The sequence below is a fragment of the Nannospalax galili genome, unplaced genomic scaffold, assembly GCF_000622305.1.
Source record: "Nannospalax galili isolate Female #2095 unplaced genomic scaffold, S.galili_v1.0 scaffold1400, whole genome shotgun sequence".
Lineage (NCBI taxonomy): Eukaryota > Metazoa > Chordata > Mammalia > Rodentia > Spalacidae > Nannospalax > Nannospalax galili.
This window is the reverse complement of record NW_008345995.1, coordinates 496258-515744: the sequence shown is the minus strand read 5'-3', so window position 1 is coordinate 515744 and position 19487 is coordinate 496258. Positions and strand designations below refer to the sequence as shown.

General features: G+C 40.0%; 1 protein-coding gene across 1 annotated transcript in view; it reads right to left on the bottom strand.

Annotated features, from left to right (window-relative positions):
• The window catches only part of Bub1b (BUB1 mitotic checkpoint serine/threonine kinase B), a 75924-nt gene that overhangs the window by 27088 nt on the left and 29349 nt on the right, over positions 1–19487 (bottom strand). Inside the window, exons 6-9 of the mRNA XM_008842313.3 lie at positions 15387–15556; positions 13395–13609; positions 12882–12973; positions 2596–2825 (exon numbers count right to left, since the gene is read on the bottom strand). Coding sequence (XP_008840535.1) covers positions 2596–2825; positions 12882–12973; positions 13395–13609; positions 15387–15556 — 707 coding nt within the window. The remainder of the gene's footprint in view (positions 1–2595; positions 2826–12881; positions 12974–13394; positions 13610–15386; positions 15557–19487) is intronic.

The window sequence follows — 19487 nt, the reverse complement described above, 5'->3', positions numbered from 1 at the left end:
AAAAAGACTGCTAAACACTGGTGAGTGTCCACTTCAGATTTTTGGTCGTTAAGTTTAAAATCAAGTTAGGCTTGGTGGCTGTAATCCTAGTACTTGAGAAACTGAGGCAGGAGGATGGTCACAAGTTCAAGGCCAATCTGGACTACAAAGTGAGTATTGGGCCAGTATGGGTGACATGGTAAAACCCTGCTCAAAAACAAGGAAAAGAAATAAATTTAAAATGAGATCAGTACACTCACACAGACATATTTTTCTTTACTTACATTTAAATAACTTGGATGCAGGTACAGAATGCAAACAGAAGAATTTAACCAGGGTTAAGGTATTTGCCAGATGAACACAGGAGGAGAGGCATGGAGTATTTTACATAAGCATAGGCAGTATGGCAGTCAGGTCAGAGAATTTAAAAGCTATGGTTTTGAATGGTATAGGGGCAGAAAGGAAGATAACTGAGCCAGGTACTTAACCAGTTGATGAATGATGGAGTGAATGAAAATTCTGAGCTAAGAATACTAAGGAGGCTCATGAAATGGAGGGGGCAGACAAGACAAACTAAAACAGAAAACATAAATCTGAAAGAAGCTAAATTATTAGAAGAAGGGAAAATGGACAATAGTAATGATAGAATACTCTGTTGGCTCCAACTATGGCTTGTCTAGTGGTTCTCTCTTCAAGTAATCAGCAACAGTCTTTGAGACCAAGCTTTAAAAATAACAAGAATTGGAACAGGAGAGAGCGTTCAGTGTCACAAAGTGTGTACTGCTCTTACAGGAGTCAAGCATGTCACACAGCTCACAACTGCCTCTAACTATAGCTCCGGGGGATCCAAAACCCTCTTCTGGCCTCCAAATGCACCCATACTCACATGCATATGCCCATACACAGACACACATCTACATATATAATTAAAAATAAAAATTAAGGCTGGAGAGATGGCTCAGTAGTTAAGAACACTGACTGTTCTTGCAGAAGACCCAGGTTTGAATCCCAGCACCCACATGGCAGCTAACAACTGTCCGTAACTCCAGTTCCAGGGGATCTGACAGCCTCTTCTGTCCTCCGTGGGCTTTGCACGACATGGGCATACTTACCTACATGCAGACAATACATACATATACATAAAAAATAAAATAAATAAAATATTTTAAAAATAAAATTAAAATCTTAAATAAAAGGAACCAAGAATTCACATATGATGACTTAAAAGAGTACATACTATACAGATGGGAAATTATAATTTAGAGACCAGCTTAGGAAATGGGTATTTTAAAACTCTCACAGTTCTGCAAATCAAGAGACAGGGTCTCTTATAGCCCAGACTAGCTTACACCTGGGGCTGGCTTGCTATATAGCTGAGGATGACCTTGAATGTCTGATCCTTTTGCCTTCATCTCCCAAGTACTGGAATTTTGCCTTCATCTCCCAAGTACTGGAATTACAGATGGGCACCACCATATCCTATGATTAATGCCTCCTGTATTTAACAAAATCCCAGTTGACACAGCTGGGTACTCCTTTGGCTAGTTGAGAATAAAATGTACCTTCATCTTACTTCTATATAGTAGATATGAGCTAGATTTTTTTTCCTTAAGAAAAAATATTTCTTTTCTTGGTCTTTTTTGAGACAGGGTCTCCCCAGCTGGCCTGGAACTCATTGTGCAGACCAGGCTGGCCTCAAACTTACAGGGATCTGCCTGCCTCTGCCTTCCAAATGCTGAGACTAAATGCGCCCTTTGTAAGAAAAATATTTTCATCTAGCTATTTCCTCCTCATCTATTTCTTTGTTACCGTAGCTCTTAGGGGGATTTTGGTGGGTTTTTTTTTTTTCCCCTATGTGTTGGGGATTGGCCTCAGGTCCTCACACATATGAGACAATCACTCTACTACTAAGCTTCACCTTCCAGCCAGTTCTACTTTTTATAAATATTATTATTGTGTGTCCATGATGTATGTGGGGATGCATGTACCACACAGTGAATGTAGAAGTCAGAGGAGTGAAGTTCCTTCTCTTTTCATCTTTATAAATAATACACCTGGGTGTGATGACACAGGCCCTTAAGGCAGGTGGATCTCTGTGAGTTCCAGGTCAGACAGAGCTGCATAGTGAGATCCTAAAAAAAACAACAAAAAACAAAAAAAAAAAAACCCACAACTACCACCACCAAAAAAAAAAAAAAAAAAAAAAACCCACAACTACCACCACCAAAAAAAAAAAAAGAATAAATAAATAACTTTTCTAAGTGATTGAGATGTGCCTGAATAAATTAATCTAAAAAAGCTGTTGAAGAAATTGAGGCTGAGTATCACAGGCAACATTAAGAAAAAGTACTTAAGAGGCAGGCATATACACACTCCAGGGGTTAAGCTGGCCATTTATTGTGCAATGGGACTGTTCTGTAGTCTACAGCTCCTTTTCCTCTTTCACTCCTGAATACAGACTCTGTTTCCTCCACCAAGAGGTTTTGTGGGGGGCAGCAATGTATGCATATATAGTGAAAAGCTGTACAAACATAAAAACATCACATATAGTTTAGGCAATTTTCCTTAGACTTGAAAAGTTACTTTTCTAAACTTGAATTAGAACAATACACACACCTTCCCTTCGCTCTTTTAATTTCTTCCGGAAAACTTCAGCCCGGATTTCTTCAAAAGAGAACTCCCCAACTCCTGCATAAATCTTCTCCTTACAGTACATCATCTTCTCTTTCTTTTCTTCAGACTCTTGCTGATGACTCTGAACCCTTTGAAAAGGATCTCCTTCTTCCTTTCCAGGCTTTCTGGTGCTTAGAATATGGTTTATACTAGGTTCAATTTTACATGGTGTCCTAAAAAAGAAAAATATCATTTATTATAAAGTCAAAATGAGTTGTTTCTTACGTATTTTGCCCAAATAGATGGACAATCCAAGCAACAAGTTACATGTGACCCATTTCCAAAACAAAACAACAAAAACATAAGGTTTAAAAATGAGGCTAAAGAGACTAGAGAAATGGTTCAGCAGTTGAGAGCACTTTGGGGTTCTTACAGAGGACTGGGCTTATTCCCAGAACCCACATGGCAGCTCATAACCTTCCAAAACTCTCCCTCCAGGGATTGATGGACTCTTCTGACCTCCATGGGTACTAGGCATGCACATGATACACATAATACATACATGTCAAAAAAACACTCATACACTTAAAAAAAGGTAAATAAATCTTTTAAAAAATATTTTATTATTTTAATTTTATGTGTATGCGTGTATTGCCTGCACATACATGAGTGCAATGCCGCGGAGGTCAGAAGAGGGCTTTGGATTCTCCTGGAACTGGAGTTAAGGATAGTTTGTAGCTACCATATGGGTGCTGGGAATTGAACCCAGGTCCTCTGCAAGAGCAGTCAGTGCTTTTAACCACTGAGCTATCTCTCCAGCCCCCGTAAATAAATCTTAAGAAATGAGGCTAAAAACAACTTGCACGAACAAGGTACTGAGTTTGATCCCCAACACTGGGGAGCAAAGGAGATGATGAGTTCTGAGACCTTTTTGAAAAAGAAAATTAGGAGTCAGGGTCATCAAATATTTTATATTACTTCCAGGTAACAATAATTTTGAATATGACATTCAGGAAGTTACCCTATATAATATAATAATTTTTTTACTGTTTAACACATAAATAATTAGAGATAGGAATATATAGCATCAGGGAACTGATGATGTGGTCTTCAGCTGAGGACAAAGAATGAAAGCAATAAAGTTTTAAAAGAATCAAATGTAATATGTCTCCATCAGACACAGATGTTTTCAAACTTGGTTATAATCTGAAACCTTTATACACCTTTTATTTTCATAAATACAAATATATAACCAAAGATATCTAGCTCTTCGTAGATCCACTGAAACAGAACCTAAACCTAGAGTTTAGGTACCTATATATATTTTTTGAGACAAGGTCTTAAGTATCCCAGGCTGGCCTAGAACTTACTACATAACTGAGAATGACCTTGAACTGATTCACCTGCCTTTACCTTCCAAGTGCTGGAATTACAGGCATTCACTGCTACACCTGGTTTCGAGATGCTAAATGATTGATTTCAGGGCTTCATGCATGCTAGGAAAGCACTCTTCAATGGAGATACATTTTCAACCCAAACCACATATATTTTTAAAAAGTGTCTCAAATTTGCTCAACCTGGTAAAAATATTTCTCTTTACATATATAAAAAAGCTCATGCTAACATTATACTTCAAGATTTAAGACTGGATGTTTTCTCTCTAAGATTAAGAACAAGATAAGATGTCCACTCTTGTCACTTCTATTCAACATTGTACAGAAGTTCTAGCCAGAGCAATTAGGCCACAGAAAGAAACAAAAGGAATCTAGATGGGAAAGAGGTAAAACAGTATACCTACAGAAGATCAAGTAACATGATCTTATATACAAATAAATCCCAAGGATCCACCAAATAGCTATTATGTAATAAATCAGTTCATCATGATCAGAGGATATAATACTAAATGTGCAAAAACCAACTGTAAGCCAGGTGTGGTGGCTCATACCTGTAATCCCAGCACTCAGAAGGCTGAGGTAGAAGGATTGCCAAGAGTTCCAGGCCAACTCTGAGTACAGTGAGATTCTGACTTGAAACAAAGTCAACTGTATTGCTAGGTGTGATAGAGCATGCTTATAATCTCAACTACTCAGGTGGATGGGGCAAGAGGATCACTTGAGCCCAAGAATTTGAGACCAACTTATGTAGCAGTTAGACCCTATCTCAAAAGAAGGAAAAAAAAATTATTTTATTTTATACATTTGCAATGAACAATCTGAAAAAGATTCAGAAAATTCTATTAGAACAGTCTCATAAAGAATAAAATACTCCCAACACTTGGGAGACAGAGGTAGGCATTATCTCTGTGAGTTCTAGGCTACTTGGGTCTACAGTGAGTTTTAGGCTAGCCAGGACTACATAGTGAGACCCTATCTAGAAAGAAAGAAGGGGGTTGGGGGTAGAGGATGAAGGGAGGGAAGGGGAGGGGAGGGGAAGGGAGGGGAGGAAAGAGAAGAAAAAAATACTTCAAGGCAGTGTGGTAGCTGTAATCTCAGCACTCAGGAGTCTGAGGCAGAACTGTCCTGAGTTCCAGACCAGCCTAGGCAACATAGTTCCAAGCCAGTCAGGAAAAACCCCAAAACAAACAAAATATTTCACAGTGAATTTAAAATTCTGAAATAGGAATAGATATCTCACCCAAAAGGTCCATATAGATAATAAGTAAGCATGAGAAGATGCTCAGCATCCTGCCATTAAGAGATTACAATTAAAACAAAAATGATATACCACTAAACACCTACCAGAATACCTGAAATAAAATATTTATAACACTCAATGTTAGCAGAATACAGCAATAGGAACTATCATTCACTGCTAGCAGAAATGCAAAATAGTGCAGCCACTTTGGAATAGCTTAGTACTTTCTTATAAAGCTAAACTGGCGTTATTATATAATCCACCCAAATGAATTGAAAACTTATGTTCACACAAAACCCTTTACACAAATGTTTATACTAGCCTATTCATAATTGCTAAATCTTGAAAACAACCAAGGTATCCTCTGTAGGTTAATGAATAAATAAACAATGGGGGGGTACATATGCTAAAAATACACTGTGTGTGTGTGTGTGTGTGTGTGTCTGTGTGTGTGTCTGTGTGTATATGCATGAAATTCTTAAAGGATAAAAAGTGGAAGAAGTCAGTCTGAAATGGTTACTTACAAAATGATTCTAGTTATATGACTTTCTGGAAATGGAATACAAAGTCAATAAAAGCTTGGCAGTTCCCCGTGATTCAGCAGAAGGCAAGAGAAAGATGCTGCATAGATTTTTCAGTTTATTTATTTATTCGAATTTGAGCTCCTGTACCCCTCAGCTTATGGTGCTGTCTTGGAAGGTTGTGGAAACTCTGGGATATGTGGTCTAGAGAACTGAAATGGACCCCTGGGGTCTGGCCTTTGAAGACTACACCAGCAATTAGTTCCTCAGATCTAGCTCTCTGCTTCCTGAGCCATTTGCCATGTAAGAAGTTCCAGTATACACTTCGGCTACGACAAAGTCATTCTGTCATGCCTTACCCACCATGAGAACTGTACCCTCTGAAGGCATGAATGAAAATAAATCTTTTCTCCTTTTAAGTTGCTTCTGTCAAGAATTCTGTCACAGAGGGGGCTGGAGAGATGGCTCTGCAGCTAAGAGCATTGGCTGCTCTTGCAGAGGACCCAGGTTTGAATCCCAGCGTCCACAAGGAGGCTGATAACTGTCTGTAACTTCAGTTCCAGGGATCCAACACCATCTTCTGATTTCTACAGGCACTGTACAACAGGGGTGCACTTACACGCATGGAGGCAATACACTCATGCACATAAAATTAAAATAAAAAAGTGAAGCAGGAATGTCAGAACATAGGCTGGCACCTTTAGGCCTGATCCCTCCCATGGCTTGATCAGGCCACATCTCTGCGGCTCTCTCTGGGACAAAGAACTAAGAGGCAGTCTGTGATGTGACCTAACAGCTCTCAATTTATGGTACCTGGCTCCTCCATGCTCTGTCATGTATGCCATGCTGAACTTAATCGTATGATATGAAACTTCCCACACCCCTAAAAGGTTATAAAAGTCAAACTTTTCCTTCATTCCTCTGGGAGTCTGCTCAAGGATTTTGGTCTAGAGATGAAGGCTGCTCTCTGAGGAGGCTCCTCTGCCCATCCCTTCCACTTAAAGCCTCCCTTCTTTTACAAGTCCTATCAGGTTTATATATCGCCATATATTGCATTGTTTCTGTCCAATGCTCTCCCCTCCACCTGGTGGACCAATCATGGTCTTGAGGCCCTCTCATTTCAATAAACATCATTGAAGGCAATTAGATGTCAGTTTCCTTAGGAGACTACTGTGCCCTTTTATTTCTTCTTCTTCCTTTTTTTTTTTTTTTTTTTTGGTCTTTTTGAGCCCCAGTTGTCCTGGAACTCACTATGTAGATCATGCTGGCCTCACAGAGATCCGCCTGCCTCTGCCTCCCAAGTGCTGGGATTAAAGGCGTGTGCTACCACGCCCAGCTATTTCTTCTTTTTTTGAGACAGGGTCTCACTATCTAACCCTGGTTGGTTAGAACTCAGAGATCTGCCTGCTTTTGGCTCCAGGCTCTCTTATTTCTTTACAACAAGAAGGGACTGGAGAGATGGCTTAGCAGGTAGGACCCAAATTTGGTTCCCAGCAACCATGTCTGGTAGCCTGTAACTCCAGTTCCAAGAGATCCAACACCTTCTGATCTCCACAGGCACTGCACACATGTGCATATACCTACACATATAAACATGATTAAAATAAATATACATATATTAAAAACAAAGTTTTTTTTGAGAGAGAGTCTCCCTGTAGCCCCAGCTGTCCTGGAACTTGCTATGTAGACCAGGCTGGCCTTGATCTCAGAGATCTGCCTGCCTCTGCTTTCCAAGTGCTGGGATTAAAGGTACATACCACCACACCTGGCTTATTTAAAATATTTTATTTATTATTTTTATTTATATGAGTGTTTTGCCTGCATGTAAGTGTATCATGTGCATGCAACGCCCATAGAGGCCAGAAGAGGGCATTGGAGTCCCTGGAACTGACAGTTATTAGCTACCATGTGGGTGTTAAGAACCAAACCTGGGTCCTCAAGAAGAAGAGCAAGTACTCTTAACCACTGAGCTATCTCTCCAAGTCCCCCAAATAAAATATTTTTTTAAAAAAGGAAAGATAAAAAACATACTGGTTGGTGAGGAAAGGCATGTGAGTATATTTAAACTTACTAGATGGTGTGGACAAAGTGGCTATAATAGTTCAGAGAGTAACAATTACATTAAATACAAACTGTTTGGGCTGGGGAGATGACTCAGTCAATAAAGTGCTTGCCACCACACAAGTATGAGGACCCCAGTTTGGATCCCAAGCACCCATACAAAAAGCAAAGCATGACAGTGAGCACCTGAAACTCTAGACAGGGGACTCCTGGGGCTTGCTGGGCAGCTATGTTAGCCACTCAGTGAGCTTGGTGTAGTGAGACCCTGTCTCAAATAAGGTGGAGCAGGGTGTGGTGATATACATCTTTGATCCCAGTACTCAGGAGGCAAAGAAAGGGGGAATCTCTGTGAGTTCAAGGCCAAACTGGTATACAAGAGAGTTCCAGGCTAGCCAGGGCTATATAGTGAGACACTGTCTTAAAAACAAAACAAACCTTAAGCAGAAACTATTGACTTTACACTGGCATAATAAAAAAGGAGCCCTTTAAGTGCATCAGTCCTCCCATTGATCTACAGAAGGTCCCAGAGTATAAAAATTCAAATCCGAGGCTGGAGAGATAGCTCAGCAGTTAAGAGCACTGGTTGTTCTTGCAGAAGACCCGAGTTCAAATCCCAGCACCCACATGGCAGCTAACAACTGTCCCTAACTCCAGTCCCAGGGGATCTGACAGCCTCTTCTGACCTCCGTGGGCATTGCACAACACGGGTGCTCTTACCTACATGCAGGCAATACATGCATAAACATTAAAAATAATAAAAATTTAAAAAAAAAATTCAAATCCGGGGCTGGAGAGTTGGCTCAGTAGTTAAGAGCACTGACTGCTCTTGCAGAGGACCCAGGTTCGATTACCAGCACCACAAGGCAGCTATGAATCATCCTTAACTCCAGTTCCAAGGGTATCCAAAGCCCTCTTCTGACCTCCACGGCACTGCACGACACGGGTGCACTCACATACATGCAGGCAATATACTCGTACACATAAAATAAAAATAATAAAATATTAAAAAAAATTCAAATCCATTTGAAAGAGTTTCCCTTCATAACAGAGTGCCAAAAATTACAGAGTTAAAGGAGTTCACTACTGGAATGTGACCACTTAGAGAACAGTTTTTCCCCAGGTTCAGTAGGGCAAGCATGGTTCAAGGGGGGGCTCACATACATTTCCAGGTGGTTACAGAACTTGCCATCTTATGGTACTGATTTTGTAGACATGTCAAATGCAAGAGTTATAACTCTTGAAAGCTTTCACCAAGGTTCCAGAGAAAAGTCAATGAGACCAGATACACAGCAGGGTCAGATTACCTGCATGCAGCTCTTGAGAGAGCTATGTGTAAATCTGTGAAAATGAAGCCTAAGTTGCAATGGAGATGCCAGGAACATAAAACATCTGCCAAGGAAACTGCAGGCATCAAGTGCAGCCAGCCCAAGAGTCTACTTGGGTAATGCCAATGTCAGGGCAGGAGAGGTAGACTGCCAAAGCCTATTGTAGCTCAAATCTTAATTATCTCAAAAGTTTTCTGGTAGCTTTAAAATTCATATATTGTGGGGTCTCTCCCTTTCCTTGTGGGTCCTTGGCCACCGGTCCACGAGGACAAAGGGAGCAGAAGTGATGAACGGGGTCAGGGATGGCCAGTGAGCACTGACGGAAGAAAGCCCTTCTGGGGAGGCAGGTTCAGTGATACAAACAGCTCCAGACTCAGTGAAACAGCTCCGTTTATTCAGTGGGGGTTAGGGGAAATATAGTGTGGAGGCAGTAGCCAATGCTTCAGCTGATAGGTGCTCACAGTATGCTTTATTTACATGTGGCAGTAGGCTCCTATCATCCATCTATCGGGCCATGCCTAATTATCATATCGAAAAAAACGGGGGTGGGGAGTAGTTTTTACTCCAGGTAACTATGCCAAAGGTCATGTTCCAAATAAGGTCAGGAATCCTTACTTAGCAGCACTTTCCAGGTAAGTCAGGCAGAGAGCAGGAGGCCCCCGTTGAGAAGGGGAGTCCTTCCATATAGTGCCGAGCCCCTTAGCGCTATCTGGACGTGGAGGACTACAACCCTAGCAGCAGGGTTCCCCAACAATGTATGAATTCATTTTACATAGTTATTTTGGTTTAGAAAAATATCTGAAGTACTTTCTGTTTGTAATTGCACAATGAATGCTCAATTTTGGTTTCATTCCAAAAAGTTATGGGAAGCTAGCAAGTGATCTTGATCAAGGAACCAACCTGATCAGATGTGAACTGTAGAACTGTAACAGCACAGAGAATGGACAGGAAGAGTAAGACTGAAGGCAGGGAAATTAACGCTATGGTTTGGATAAGTGTCACCCAAAAGACAATGTATTAAAAGCTTGACCCACAGTTCAATGTGCTACTGGACGGTAGTAGAACTCTTAAGAGGTGGGGCCTAGTATGAGGTCTTCATATCATTGGGGGTATGCTTTTGAAAGGGATGGTGAGATCCTAGTCCCTTCCTTTTTCTTCTGCTCTCTGGCCATGAGGTGAGCAGTGTTGCCTGCCATATACTTGTACTATAATGTGCTGCCTCATCACAGACCCAAATGTTCATATATTGAAACTTCCAAAACCATAACTCAAAATAAATCTCTTTTTCTTTATAAGCTGATTGTCTCAAGTAGTTGTTATAGTGACAGAAAGCTAATTAACATGGTTAGGCTGGAGAAATGCCCGCAAAGAATAATTGATTCTCTTAACTTATGAAGAGTAACTACAAATTGTTAAGAAAAACACAATCTGGGGCCAGAGAGATGGCTCAGCAGTTAAGAACACTGGCTGCTCTTGCAGGGTTCAGTTCCTAGCACCTACACAGTGGGTAACCACTGTCTGTAATTCCAGTTCCGGGGGATCTAATGCCCTCTTCTGACCTCTGCAGGCATTGCATGACATGGGTGAACTTATATACATGTAGGTAATGCACTCATACACATAAAATAATAATTAAAAAAAGAAAGAAAAGAAAAACACAATCTGACTGGACATGGAGGTACTTGCCAATAATCCTAGCAATTGGGAGGCAGAAGCACAAGCATTTCAAGTTGGAGATCAGTCTGAATTACATAGCAAGACCTACCTTAAAAAAGGAGGGGTAGGTGGTAGGTGGCCTGAGGTTTAGCTCAATGGCAGAGTGCTTACATAGCATGAAGAAAGGTCCTGGGTTTTTTAACCTCAACAACAACAGAGTGAAAGCAAGAGTGAGTGAGCAAGCAAACAAGAGAACTCAACCTAAAGAAAAATGTGTAGTGACATCAAATAAAACACCTATAAAATAAGAGTTTAGGGGTATGGCAAGATGGCTCAGTGGTAAAGACACACCAAGTCTGAGACCTGAGTTCAATTTCTAGAACCCACATGGTGGAAGGAAAGAAGCAACCCATGCAAGTTGTCCTCTGCCTTCCACCTACATGTACAACACACATAAATAAATATGATAAAATATTTTAATTAGGTGAAAATTTTAAAAAGAATTTAAGGCCAATATGATGACTCAGCAAGTAAAGGTACTTGTGCAAGCTTGCCAATCTGAGGTTGATCCATAGAATCCATGCTAAAAGTGGAAAGAGAGAACCAATGAAGTTGTCCTCTGACCTCCACATGTACACCAAGGCATGTTCATCTAAACACATCCTGCACACGTACACATGCAATAATAAAAATAAATTTAAAAGCCTGTCAAGGTGGCGTACGCCTTTAGTCCCAGCACTCAGAGACAGAGGCAGGCCTGGCTGACATAGCAAGGACAGCCAGGGCCCTTAGTGAGACCATGTCTCAAAAAAAAAAAAAATAAAATAAAAAAATAAAAATAGTGCCAGGTGTGATGGTGCACACTTTTAGTCCCAGCACTCAGAAGGCAGAGGCAGGTGGATTTCTGTGAGTTCCAGGCCAGCTGGGGCTACAGAGAAGACCATGTCTCATAAAGACAAAAAAAAAAAGGTAAATGAATTTTTAAAAAAGAATTAAATAAAGTCAAATACTCATATCAATTTTGTCAAAACCCACACTTCTGCACAGTGCCATGAAACATTAGAGACATTAAACATTAATATAAATGCATGCTATCAATTTCTATAAAGGCCAATGTGAATTTCACAATAGCTTTCTTTGTTTTGTGCTCAGTTCAGATAGAATTTTTGCTCAAAATTGTATTGACTTTTGCATTCATATAGTATCTAGCATATAGTGGGAGTTATAAGCTAGCTATTATACTGAGACACAGAATTGAACCTCTATTAGAACACACAATCTTTAAATATTAGACTAAATTTCAGGCTAATTATGTGCTGGATAGCTTTAGTGTCAACTTAACACACCTGGGTTGAGGGAGCCTCAATTGGGGAATTGCCTTCACTGGACTGCATGTGGCCATGTCCATGGAGCATCTTTTTAATTGTTGAGTAATGTGGGAGGGCACAGCCTACTGTGGGTGGTGCCACCCCTGGGCAGGTGGGCCTATGTTGCATAAGAAAGCAGGCTGAGCAGGGACTAGGGGAGCAAGTCAGTAAGCAGCATTCCTCCATGGCCTGTGCTCCAGCTCCTGCCTCCAGGTTCCTGCCCTGAGTCTCTACCTTAGGCTCCCTGATGAACTGTGACCTGGGAGATATAAGACAAATAAATCCTTTCCACCCCAAGTTGGTAGTGGTCAGAGTATTTTGTCACAGCAATGGAGAAATAAACTAGGACAAATTATTTATTCACCACCTATCAATTTTTCTTACAACAAAAATGCTAAAGATTAGGGAGAAGGGAAAAAGGGTGCCAAGAAAGGAAAAGTAAGCTACTGAGAGAAAACTCTTTAATTTCTAAGATTGTCAATAACGAAAGCAAAATATCACACTTAAATCACAGTGGTTATGATTGTTACAGCAATATAACCATAAACCTAATTATTAAGTTCATTCCGATTTAGCCCTAGCATACTCAAAGAATATAAAGGATACAAAAAGTTTTGTCTAGCTACTTTTACTCCCACAAGAAGAAAATGCGTTAGGGGACTATAACAAGTGCTTCTGCCACCCTTAGTAATTCTCAACGCAAAATATCTGGAAATCAAACTCACATAACTGGTTGTTGTGCAGTCTCTTCCACATATGGAGTAAAGCTGGGAAGCATAGGGGGTACAGCTGTTAAAGAAGCTGTACTGCCATGAGGCTAGAAGTGAAGGAAAAATTTTAAATTATCAATTTTATATCCTGCCACAACTTATACAGGCTATGTCTAAATACTCAAGGAGTTAAGAAATGTTAAAAATAGAGCCAGGCAAAGCGGTACACATCTATAATGCTAGCACACAGGAGGCTGGAAGCTGAGAGAGGAGCTTGGAAAGTTTAAGTTTGGCCTGGGTTACACAACAAGTTCAAGGTAAGGTAAATAATAAGACACTGCTTCAAACAAATGAGAGAGAGAGAGAGAGAGAGAGAGAGAGAGAGAGAGAGAGAGAAAGAGAGACAGAGAGAGACAGAGACAGAGAATGAATATGAATGAATATGAGAGAATGAGAATGAGAATATTCCTGGTACTCTAAAGCTGAAGTCTTGATTCTATAGACAAATAACTCAATCTGAGTCCTTACCCTGTATTCCAAAGGCCTGCCTGTGTTCCAAGGGCCTGGCTGCAGCTCATTCTCTTTGGCCCTTGGAACAGGGGGTGCCATCCAGGGCTGGACTTCGGGCTTAGATAACTCTGCTCTAGAAGTGATATCAGAATTTTCATCAAAAACAGTAATTCTGCGATTACTTTGCATCTGCTGAGGAACTATATTTTGGAATCCTCTGCTCTGACCTGGAGCTAGGAGAAAAGTATTAAAAATTTCATGTAAAATCAGATATATTTGTTTGGCCCCAAATCAAGGAGGATACCTCCTCTACCACAGAATCAAAATTAGACTAAAACATTTTTCTTTTAAAACCTTAATGGGGACTTAAGAAATGGCTCAATGTTAAGAACACATACTGCTCTTGCAGAGGACCTGGGTTTAGTTCTCGGCACCCACATAAGGCCACTTGCACTACTCTTCTCTGGCTTCTGGGCACCTGCACTCACATGGGCATACCCCCATACTATCACATACACATATACATATAATTAAAAATAAAATAAATCTTAAAATAAAAAACCCTCAATGAATCAACTAATAACATTTTTATCCATTTTATCTTATTTTCCCTTTCTTTTATTTTTCCTTCTGTTGTACCATTTAGTAATGCACACCTTTAATCCCAGCACTTGGGAGGCAGAGGCAGGTGGATTTCTATGAGTTTGAGGCCAGCCAGGTCTACATAATGAGTTCCAGGCCAGCTGGGGCTACAAGGAGACCCTGTCTCAAAATAAAATTCTACATTTTCCATTAGTCTTCATTATTACATTATCTAGCTTTACCAGGAACTAATGTAAGCGTTTTTCAGCTTTAAAATTTTTCTCAATGGAAATTAAGAGATGCCTTAAATTCGAGAACACAAAATTGACCCATTTATTAGGGGTATTCTCTATTGTGAGATCACCACTAGCTTCATTGTGATCTTCATCATGAAATATCCTCTGGCACTATACATTCCTTATGTCATAATTCTAGCATCTCTGAACCACATATGGACTATTGACAAATCTATACCAGGAGAGGGACAAGGTAAGGGACTATAAAAACCAGTCTGGTCTACATGTCTAATTGCTATAAATTCAGGGAACAAAAGCTTATTGTTCTCTGTACTTTGTGGACAATTTTGCTGTGAACCTAAAGCAACTTTGAAAAACAGCCATTGTTAATTAAAAAGAAAAAGGTTTAAAGTGTGGCAAACATGCCTACAAAGTCAAACACCCAGGAGGTGGAGGCAGGAGGATCAGAGTTCAAGGCCAGTCTACAATATATAGTAAGTTTGCGACCAACTTGGACTATATATAAGACTCTAACTCAATAAGAAGAGTAATAAAAGAAAAGCTTACTGTTGATCATCTTTGGGTGTATAAAGAGTGTTCATTTCTGGCACTAAAAGGCTAAAAATAAGATTTTTTTTTTTTTTTAAATTACGACTTATCAGTGAGTGACAGATTTTTTTATTTTAAAATTATGTTTATATGTGTGTATATGTACAAATGAGTGCAGGTGCCAAAGGAGGCCATCAGATCTCCCTGGAGCTGCAGTTATAGGTAGTTGTAAGCTGCCTGACATGGGTACTGGGAACCAAACTCAGGTCCTCTGCACAGCAATGTGTGCTCTCAACTTCAGTGATGTCTCTAGCCCTGAAAGATATTAATACCACTTTCTGAGGATTTAATGCATGTGAGCTTTATTTTGATAATACCTATATCGCTACATATCTTCTTTCAACTAACAACTCTTAGAAAATGATATATCATAAGTATCAGATTTTTTTGAAAATTGCAACACAGAACTGCTATTATTTTTTGATTTTTATTGCACCCTGTGATATTAGCTTTCCTGTGACTGCTTTCTTTTTGCTACCTAGTATTCAGCAAACTAGGACAGTGTCCAAATGTATATTTATATATCTTCTTACATAATTTACCTACCACTAAGGGCTTTCCAAAATAACAGTTAAAAACTTACCCTTCAGAGCACCTCCTACACGGCTAATGGGAGCTTTTGCTGTCTTCTTCCCTTTGCTCTTTAGCTCAGCTAATGTGCTTCGCTGTGGAATGGAAGATCCTAAAACTTCCTCCTCCTCTTCTTTCTCAAGTGCCAAGAGAGCTTGTCGAGACACCCGAGCCTGGAATTGTCTAAAGTGAGACAAAGGACAATTAGTTTTTAGTTGAAATAGCCAGTACTCACTTAAATTTTCTAATTTGGGCAGGGTCTGGTGGCATATGCTTTTAATCCCAGTACCCTGAAGGAAGAGGTAGGTGATCTCTGTGAGATGGAGGCCAGCCTGTTCATAGCAAGTTCCAAGGCTATCTGGGGCTACAGGGAGACTCTGTCTCAAAAAAGCAAAACAACCAAATAAAGTCTAATTTGTTAAAGCAAACACACAAAAAGGAACAGACTGGAGAAAAAAATGTACAACTATTCCAAGGAAACCACTACCTCTCTTAAGAATAAAGAGCCCGTTTAAGACCCAAGAACATTCTGGCTAGGATGATTTAGATTCCTTCCGAATGTGCAAGTTTTTAAAAACTATTTTATTATTTTTATTTTATTTTATGTGTATGAGTGTATTGCCTGCATGTATATAAGTTCACCCATGTCATGCAATACCAGTGGAAGTCATAAGAGGCTGTTGGATCCCCCGGAACTGGAGTTACAGACAGTTCTTAGTTGCCATGTGGGTGCTGAGACTTGAGCCCAGGTCCTCTGCAAGAACAGCCAATGCTTTTAACCACTGAGCCATCTCTCCAGCCCAAAATGTGCAAGTTTGATCAATTAAAAATACTCTGAAAATCATCATCAGGTTGATCTGAAGATCAGAGTGACTAAGACCATAAAATTTATTAAACCTAGTTTCCCATCAACTTTTTATTATAAAACTGAGAATAGGGCTAGAGAGATGGCTCAGCAGTTAAGAACACTGGCTGTTCTTACAGAAGACCCAGGTTCGAATCCCAGGACCAACATGGCAGCTAACAATTGTCTGTAACTCTAGTTCCAGGGGATCCAACAGCCTCTTCTGTCCTCCGCGGGCGTCACATGACATGGGTGCACTTACCTATATGCAGGCAATACATGCATACACATAAAATAAAAATAATAAATAAAATATTTTTTAAAAACTGAGAATAAAAACTGCATTCTTGCTGGAAGCATCAATGAGTACTCATACACCCTTCCCTAGACCCAACCAATTGTTGGCATCCTGCCACATCTATTCTCTCTCTCTTCACCCACCTTCACCCCCAGTCTTTTCTGACCCATATGAAATGAAGTTTCATACATAACATTTTACTTGAGTACAGCTGCCAGAAATTTGAAAACTAAACTTCCTATGCTGCTGTCACCAGTTTAAAAGTTCTGTCAGAAAATCAAAAACTAAATAGGTTTTAGGTGCTAACAAGGACAAACAGCACATCCAGTATAGCCTCTCTCTTTCCCACTACTTAAATTAAAACTCTAGACAACATATAAAAAGAAAAACTGATGACTGAAAAGTAAACAAAAGCAACTGGACTGTGAAAAGGAGTCAAACTTAAACTTCCTACACTGGCTTGTTTCCTGTTTTGTTTTTTCTTCTGTTTTCCCTTGTGGTTTTGAACTACTGCATCGGTGGTGTGAGAATCTAGTACTCCCTGAGAAACTCCACCTTTCTGGCTAAAGGATTAGGAACGGGATTTTAAGGGACAAAACTATTAGAAGAATCCTGAAGAGGAATAAATTGAAGGGAAATTCTTAACTCTACATGCATTGGCACAAACCTGGGCATACTCCTGAGCCATCACACTAAGAAAAGGCCTTGAGAAAAGAACTTCGACATAGTCCACTGCCCAAGTCTCACACTAATCTGACCAGTACGTACGAGACAGACCAAAGCAGCAACACAAAGGACATAAAAATTGACACAAAGTGAAAGAGAATTTGTGAGATCTGAAATTTGACTGCGAACTAAGACAAATAACATGACTGTTCTCCAGATATCATCATCAACAGGATTCAGTCTCATAACAGTATCAGAATAAATGTCCTGGATAGAATTCATAACTATTTGACACAAAAAGAACCAGGAAAATGTGACTAATTCACTAAAGAAAAGACCACAAACACTTACATCAAGATTACTCAGATGGTAATGTTTTCAGAGATTTTATTTTTAAAATTTTTTACTACATTTTCAGACATATTTAATTAAAAAATATTTTATTATTTCTTATTTTTATTTTATGTGTATGAGTGTATTCCCTGCCAGAAGGCAGTGGATCCCCTGGAAATGGAGGTACACAGATGATTGTGAGCCCCTTGATGTGGGTGCTGGGAACCGAAGCCAGGTCCTCTGCAAGACGAAGAAGTGCTTTTAACCACTGAGTCATCCCTCCAGCCCCTTCTCAATTTAAAAAAAAAACTATTTTTTGTGTATGAGTGTATTGCCTACATTATTTAAGTGCACTTGTGCCATGCAATGCCCACAGAAGTCAAAAGAGGGCATCAGGTACCTGGGAACTGGAGTTAGAAACAGCTGTTAGCTGCTATGTGGGTGCTGGGAATCAAACCTGGGTCCTCTGCAAGAGCAGCCACTGCTCTTAACTACTGACCTATCTCTCCAGTCCTGAGATTTTTAATTTTTATTTTATGTGTATGAGTGTTTTGCATTTATGTAAGTATCCTGTATATGTAATGCTTGCAGATCATAGACGGGGATGTGGACCTTCAGAAATAAGAAAGCACAACAGAAATGTACAAAAAAACTAAGATTACCTTAAATTTGTTAAAATATGTACATACGGCAGTTAAAGCAAAAACTACATTAATGGGTGATTTTTTTTCAATGTATATACACAGAACACATATGACATATATATATGTGTGTGTGTGTGTGTCTCCTGGAACTCACTATGTAGACCAGGCTGGCCTTGAACTCACTAGTGCTGGGATTAAAGGCGTGCACTACCACACCTGGTGACAAGTATATATTTTTAAAAACAGAAAATAAAAGCTTCTAAATCTTCCTTAATATTTAAAGTGTAGGAGTGTGCCACCGGGCATAGTTGCATTTGCCTTTAATCCTAGTCCTTGGGAGGCAGAGGCAGGTGGATCTCTGTGAGAGCCTGGTCTACATAGTGAGTTCCAGGTAGGCTGGGACTAGGGAGACCCTGTTTAAAAAAAAAGTGTAGGCGTGTGCCTTAGACACATTAGAGCAACTACTTAAAACATAATCCTAGCCGGGCATGGTGGCACACACCTTTAATCTCAGCACTCCAAGGCAGAGGCGGGCAGATCTCTGGCCACTCTGGTCTACATAGTGAGTTCCAGGGTAGCTGGAGCTACAGGGAGACCCTACCTCAAAAAGACCAACAACAAAAAAAGAGAGAAAAAAAAAAAAACATCTAAAAGGTAGGAAACAAGTCACAGAGGAAACATTAAAATAGGATGACTAATATTATTATTAATACCATCAATAAATTTATTAAGTATCTAAACGTATAAAAAAGAAACATTTTGAGATGAGAAGAAAAAGTATGATGCAATTATTTACTGTATAGAAGAAACCTACTTAATGCTAGGGATGTTGATAGAGTGCTTGCCTAGCAGCAGGCACGAAGCCTCGGGTTCCAGCCCAAGCACAGCATAAGCTAGACATGGCAGGGCAGTACACATCTTTAGTCTCACCACTTGGGAGGTAAAGCAGGAGGATCAGAAGTCAAAGGATGGGCCTGGAAAGATGGCTCAGAAGTTAAGAGCACTGGCTGCTTTTGCAGAGGACCCAGGTTTGATTCCCAGCACCCACATGTGGCTAACAACCATCCGTAACTCCAGTTCCAGGGGAATCTGACACCTTCTTCTGACCCCTGCGGGCAATGCACAACCTGGGTGCACTTACACACATGCAGGCAATACACTCATTCACACAAAATAAAAATAAAATATTTAAAAGAAAAAAAAAATAATAAAATGGAAAGCCAAAACAATGTCCCCACCAAACTCCACCAGTCCACAGAAGAGTTCTACAAGGAGAACCTCCTAGAGATAACCCAGGACACTGAATTTAAAAGAACAATCATAAACATG